Source organism: Octopus bimaculoides, chromosome 1, assembly GCF_001194135.2.
Source record: "Octopus bimaculoides isolate UCB-OBI-ISO-001 chromosome 1, ASM119413v2, whole genome shotgun sequence".
NCBI classification, from domain to species: domain Eukaryota; kingdom Metazoa; phylum Mollusca; class Cephalopoda; order Octopoda; family Octopodidae; genus Octopus; species Octopus bimaculoides.
Genome location: NC_068981.1, coordinates 114,652,440 through 114,659,447, shown reverse-complemented (window position 1 = coordinate 114,659,447; position 7,008 = coordinate 114,652,440). Strand labels below are relative to the sequence as shown.

Below are 7,008 nucleotides of genomic sequence, written 5' to 3'. Positions count from 1 at the left end.
GAAATCGTTTAAGCTTTTATTTTGCGTAAATTCATTTATTATACTTTGATTTTCAATATAACTTCAGTAACACTTTGTCACCTATTATAAGAATGTATAGGTCTAAGATTTTAGCTGATTATTTTCGTCCGTAGAGGCTTTATTCGAGAGATGGCGGTTGAACTCGATAAACCGTTGCACTAAATGCCCCCCCCCCCCGGTAGAGCTAAAATTATAATTTCGAATTCCATTGTGATCGATATTGCTTTTTATCCCAATGGAGTTGAAATAAATAAAATATCAAAAACAGGGTGGCTGATTTGAGCAAAGAAAGAAATGATTAATTTAATAATGTAGTGAATCGACAGAATCGTCAGAGCGGCTGTCAAAATTTCTTGCGTTCTTGCAATTTAATAAATGGGACTATGGGAACTATAGATATTCTTCTAAATGTGTTTTGTACTGAGAATTTGTTTCTGAATAGCATATGTTGCCAAACGGGAGCAGATTCTCATTACTAATTCTAACGTAGAAAACAAATCTGACCGGCATTTATCCAATTTAAGCCTTAAAAACAATGAAATGCACGAAGAATATGAGAGCTCACAAAACAAGAATAAGTAAATATTTATCAACTTGATCATTCTATCTTTTAATCCCAGATAAACAAATATAACAAAGCATTTCATTATGAAATTAAATTTTTAATTTGACCTTTGCCCAAGTAATTGAATATTTACTAAATGAAAAACCAATTGTTTCGCCCATAATTTGTGTTTTGAATTATATTGCAATTTTATTTACTGGTTTCTGGCGCCCAATCAACATTTTTATCGAAGATTTCCGTTTAACCCAAAACTGCTGAGAAATAGTCATTCAAAAGTTGGACTTTGTCCTTTAGCTCAATATGAATTAGCACGTGAGAGCATATATAAACAGTAGGAACTGAATTCTACTTCTTCCTTTTCAAAAGTATTTGAATCATTGAAAAACACAAGATGGGATGTGCATCGTCGAGAAATGTAGCTGTAAGTATTACTGACATTACGGAAACTATAGCTTGTATTTCTTTATTCAATGTTATCACTGCTCCCACATTCCACTCGTACAATTACGTATATGTGTGTGTGTGCGCGCGCGCGCATAGGTGATTGTATGAGTATGCGTGTGTGCACGCATTTATGTATTTGTGTATGTGTATATGTGTGTGTGTGTGATTGTATAAATATGTGTGTGCACCTGTGTGTGTGTGTGTATTATGACTGTCCATTCGTGTCCGAAGAACACCATCACTGACAATATAGTCAACAATGTTCTTCCAGAACATCATGGCAATCACTTATTGTAACGCTTCAGATACCAACAGAAATATTTGCTCTTAATGAATGTTGCTCAGTGGGAATGTGAGATCGCACGCTAGTCATGGCTATTCTTTACACACACTCATGCACATAGATACTTACACACACAAAATTTGAACGTTCCTTCTGAACATATTGGTTTCTGGACTTACCACAAATCTACTTCTACTTTTTTGTTGATTGTAATTCATACAGTTTTCTGCATCAACTGAATGCCTTTCATCCTACATTTCTCGCTGAGTCTAATAGAAACTAATCACACGTGAATGGACGTTTTGATGGATGAAGTGTTGAAAGAATGGAAATAGAGATGAATGGCAACGGAAGCTAATGAAATATTAAGTAGGAATATTTTGACTCTATATTTCATATTTGTATAGAAGACAGTCAGTGATATCATGATACTAATGCTGAGTTATTCTTCACGTTTATTGTAAGAAGCGACTAACGATTATTTCTTTATGTTCTGAGTCTATTGTTGAAGCTTTTGGTAACAGTTCTCACATCGGTGTTTAAGTTTATTAATTCCACAGCAAACTAATCGTGGCAGAATGAAGAATTGGGTTAGATGGTTATTTTTCTTCTAATAATTTTTCCCACCAGTATCAATATTCGTCGCCTGTTATTATTCTAGGTTTAGAATGATTGTTGTATTTAGACGGTGGCTGTTGAGTTTATGTCAGTGACTGTTGTGTTCATAACAATTATTGTTCCGTTTACTTCGTCATTGTTATGTTTATATCAACGATTGTTGTATTTATATAATCACCATTCTGTTTATAGATTGTTAAATCTATGCCAGTGATTGTTTATTTTTGTAATTGTTCGGTTTTGATTTTTAATTTTGTCTTTTTTTTTCGGTTTAACGTATGCTGTGATGGATTTCGCATTTTGGTCTTCCGAAGTCAAGGAAATGAGTTCCATTCAAGTACTGAGATCGATTCAATCGAATATACTATTTTACAAATGTGTCCTTATTCCCTGTCAGTGCCGCGATATTTCGTTAATTCTCTTGATATTCTCTGTCCAAACCCAGATGAGATCATGTCCTTGTGTTATTTGACTCCGCTCGGTGCCAAAATCTGGTTTCTTTGTATCTATGATAGAAATCATTATTTGTGCACATGTAATTTCACACCCCTTTTTTTTTTCTCTCTTTTCAAGCCAAATACAAGAGAATGGCCAAATGACTCCCATCACTTCTATAAACAAGAAGTTTGTTGGAACAGACTGTGCAGCTTATGTGACCAATTTCTCGTCGGATACATGAATTATTCTGCCCAGTGTACAAGTAAGTTGTTGAATATCTTTTATCATCTCAAATGAAAGCCTTATGTGAAAAGATGAAGGATTTATAAATTAATGCTGTGTGTCTGATTTCGTGGTTGAAGTCTGCACGAACAATTATAATAACCGCTTACAAGTATGTCTGACTGTCTATTTGCTTATGCATGCTTTTTTTTCTTTTAAGTCTTGATATATCTACACTAAACAAGAAATCAATCTTATAATAATTTTGCTTGTCATTCCGTTAATTAGCCCGTCGGTAAAGCTTCCACATGGTTAGAGGAAAAGAGGGGGAAAGAAGTGTCGATAACGTGAGGTTGAGACAATGTAATTGTAACGCTGATTAGCCGAAGGGAAAGAGAGGAGAGAGAAAAAGGAGAGAGAAAAAAGTGGATATGCCGAAGAGTGAGACAGAAAGAAGGAGAAAAAAAAGGAGAGAGAGAAAAAGACGGAAGAAGCGTGACTTTAGGTAGGGAGAACGTAATATTTATAATGTGGTTAAAAAGTTACTTTAAGGTAGTGATGATATAGAGGAAGAGAATGGACAATATAATTATTGCAGAGGAATGATGTTCTGATGATAAGGTTAAAGAAAGGCACAGAGAGAGGGGAGAGAGGTGGTGGTGGTGGTGGTGGTGGAGGTCGCGGTGGTGATTGGATGGTGATTTTTTATATCACCTATCACTTAACGCATGCGCATAAGTGCAATTCCGTGAAATATTCACGCTTATCTGCATGGTAGATATATGCAATTTAACTAAAGGTATCTCCCCTCCCCCTCTCCTCTCTCTCTCTCTTTCTCTCTCTCTCTTTCTCTCTCTCTCTCTCTCTCTCTCTCTCTCTCTCTCTCTCTCTCTCTCTCTCTCTCTCTCTCTCTCTCTCTCTCTCTCTCTCTCTTTCTTTCTGTATATTCTGTGCATATATAGTAAAAATCCATTAAACAGTACACTGTTAAGTACACTGTTAAGCCAAAGGAAATGTCAGTTTAGAGAATGGCTGTTATTTCCACAGTGTTGTAACTGAGTGTTATAGATACCCAGTTGTTTATAACCACTCAGCTTCCTCTAGTCATGGATCAAAATGGGAGAGTAATGAAAGAAATTGCTCTCCCCCCCCTCTCTCTCTCTCTCTCCTCAGTTGTAAAATATGGCTGTCGTTCTGAGATAGCACTGCACCCTACACCACCAGTTATATCGTGATATGTTCTGAGTGGATGACGGCATCATGAGATAGTGACAACAATAACAACCAAATGCAGGTGACATTTCACTCATATATATATTGTTTGTTATTTATTTTTATACTCGTCTCTAAGAAGTAACCTCTCCTGTCTAGCTCTCCACACTTCTCTAAGTTAACTAACCTTTTAATTTGTCTATCATGATCCTACATTGACTCCATATCAAACTTGGTGTTATAAAGCAGTTTGTGAAAGCTCTGAATAAAGGTGGACCATGCTTTCACTATATCTGCAATAAATTTCCTAGCCTCAGCAATGAAAAGGTAAAAGATGGAGTATTTGATGGTTCACAAATCAGAAAATTGATGAAAGATAGGAACTGCCTTGAAAGGGCAGCATGGAATTCATTTGTAATAGTTGTAAATGATTTTCTGGACCTTAAGAAAGCAGCCAACTATGCTGAAATAATTGACAATATGCTGGAGAACTTTTAATAGTTGTGAGCAAATATGAGCATAAGGCTACACTATCTCCCTGAAAATTGTGGTGATACAACTGATGAGCAGGAAGAATATTTTCATGAAGAAATAAAATCAATGGAACAAAAGTATCAAGACAGATGGGGCTTGCATATGATGGCGGACTATTTTTGAAATTTGGCTCGTGACCTTTCAGCACTCAAGAAAATGGTCCAAAAATGGTCCAAATTCTATTCCATGAGAAATTAGGCATGAACAATGATGTAAAAATGTCTAAGAATTTAAAGATTTTTACAAATTCTATGTATCCAGTATTTTGAAATCTTGACGTTATGGTAATAAACGGATGTCATTTTTTGGATTCTGTGCACGAAAAACCCTAGTTCAGGTCCACGTTTTGTTACCACAGAGAATTTTTGTGGGGCCTGTGTGCATCTATATCTCTCTTCTTAAAATTGTTAAAATATTGTTCTCACATACTCGCGTGAGCACGATCATTATGAATTTTATCATTATTTAATTAAAGCTTTTTTCTAACCATTTCTTCTTATTTGGATTATTTTCCTTGCTAGAATGCAATGCGACAGTACATAAGTGGTGTGCACCTCATTTCAAAAGTTTCTGCATGAAGGTAAGATATTTTACCGATTCTTTTATTAATATTTGTATAACTGTTTTTTCACAATGATATTTAACCACATTTTTATTTCACTATTATGCTTATCGTATGTCAGAGTAAGATGTTGTGTACGTCTACATTCTGAGCCGAGCAGTTGTGGTAGCAAATTCTTGATGAAACGAGAGCTGTTTCTACTGTATTATTTGAACATTGCTGTCGTGCACAAATGTCATAGATTTACATTTGGAAAATCTCATTAGAAATAGCCAGTGCTGTTCGCTATTTCATCTCCTGGATCTTTTTCATATCTGAGTACTTACGTTGTACTGTCAATTTCTGCATGGTCGTTACAGAATAAGGACAACCTCCCGGTGATTTGACTAAGTCCGCAAGAGAAATTTGTTGCCCAGTTTTGATTTTCAGCTGTGATCGAATCTGCGAAGGGGCAAGCTAAAAGGATCTTATGTGAAGCTGCTCAACCTACTATAAATAGCAACCATCTCCCTCCACCTTTTTCTCTTGCTTTCAAATCAGGCAAGTCACACTGAACTATGGACAATATCTTAATAGTTATGCTATGGTCATGACTTGAACGCCTTTGACCATAGGTCTGCATAGAAAAAACTTTGAACTAATGAACAACAGCTATGGCTACCCTTCAGGTTATCTTACTAAAATTGAACCTGTGTTGAAACCCGACTCACTGGAAGCTTACCTCAATCCAACAACACTTACTTTACGCAATGTGAAAAGAATATTGACAAGGTATTGAGATGTACTAACCAGCATAAAGATACTTGCGTCTGGGTCTCCTCTCCTCTTTTCTTACAAGTAAAAGTAAATACATACATGAATGTATGTATGTATGTATGTATGTAGGTAGGTAGGTACATCATTGTTCAACTTTATTTCAAGATTTCTTACCAATAGAGAAAGAGTCAGTTTCTAACCTAGATCCAAGGCTCCTTCATTGGAATTTCAACATCAACAATATGGTATTTTTGTTTCTATGTATGTATGTATGTATGTATGTATGTATGTATATGTGCAGATTTGTAAGTTTTGTTTTATGTATTCCCACGCATATAGTTGCATATCTAGACATGCTCATATATATTTAAATGATAAACTTCTGGGAAGTTTTACAGATTTTTATAGTTCCAGTGATGGATTGGATTTGTAGTCTTCGAATTAGCTTTCTCCATTCTGGTTTTGAGAAGCTTAATTTCTCTTGGTATTTAAGCAATGTGTTACCTATCCCAGGACCCCAATAATTATAGGTATAAACCTGGACTTGAAATCTGGACAGAATAACTGCAGACTTCTCAATAGTTCAGCGTAGGTATTTTCATTTTCACTGATTTTCAGCATTATGTTAACATCCGCTGGGCAGCATATTTCCACAACTATACAGTGTCTCTCCTCTATCTCAAATTGTTATATCAGGTTTCTTGTGCTTACATTTTACTGAGGTTTTTACTGGGACATTCCACCAGTATTCCTTTTTATTATGAGTGGCTATGTCTTCTACCATACCGTGGGCTCCTATTTCTTTGTTCTCTGGATTATCCTTCTGACAGATTTCATTATAGAGTGTCCTAGCTTACATCATGTCTCATACTTTAATGAAATTTTTGGACAACTGCTTATGATGTGGGTGATATCTTCGGTGTTAACTCCAAAAAGTCTGCATCAGTTGTTACATTTTACTGCTTTTTCTGCATCTCTATCCCTATTGTGCATCAGGTATTTGGTTGATATTTCCTGTTCCTGGATTGCAAAAGCATACCCTTCAAAGTGGGAGGTAGTAATCCGGCTATTGGTTCATGTTAGACTGATTTGATGATCGATGTTATTTTCATCACGGAACTGTCTACTAACATGTTCATGCGTAGTCTTCTGCTTTTATAGGCTCATCCTTTCATCTGATGATATGTTGCGGTAGAGTCGTACGACTTCTTTAGGCATGTATTCTAGGTTATCAGACAAGGAATGTTGCTCAAGGAGCTGCCTTCCAAGTCTTATGATGTTATCAGCCTCATGTATGCAAACTTAGTCAATTGATGCACTTCGACACTTGGTGGTTAAAAGATGTTGCCGAAG

The 7,008-nt window shown here is 35.9% G+C and overlaps 1 protein-coding gene across 1 annotated transcript in view; it reads left to right on the top strand.

The window, feature by feature from the left end:
• The first annotated feature begins 924 nt into the window (after positions 1-924).
• The window catches only part of LOC106874942 (differentially expressed in FDCP 8), a 34,648-nt gene continuing 28,564 nt past the window's right edge, over positions 925-7,008 (top strand). Inside the window, exons 1-3 of the mRNA XM_014922856.1 lie at positions 925-1,007; positions 2,505-2,631; positions 4,859-4,917. Of these exons, the coding sequence (XP_014778342.1) occupies positions 978-1,007; positions 2,505-2,631; positions 4,859-4,917 (216 nt within the window). The 5' untranslated portion in view covers positions 925-977. The remainder of the gene's footprint in view (positions 1,008-2,504; positions 2,632-4,858; positions 4,918-7,008) is intronic.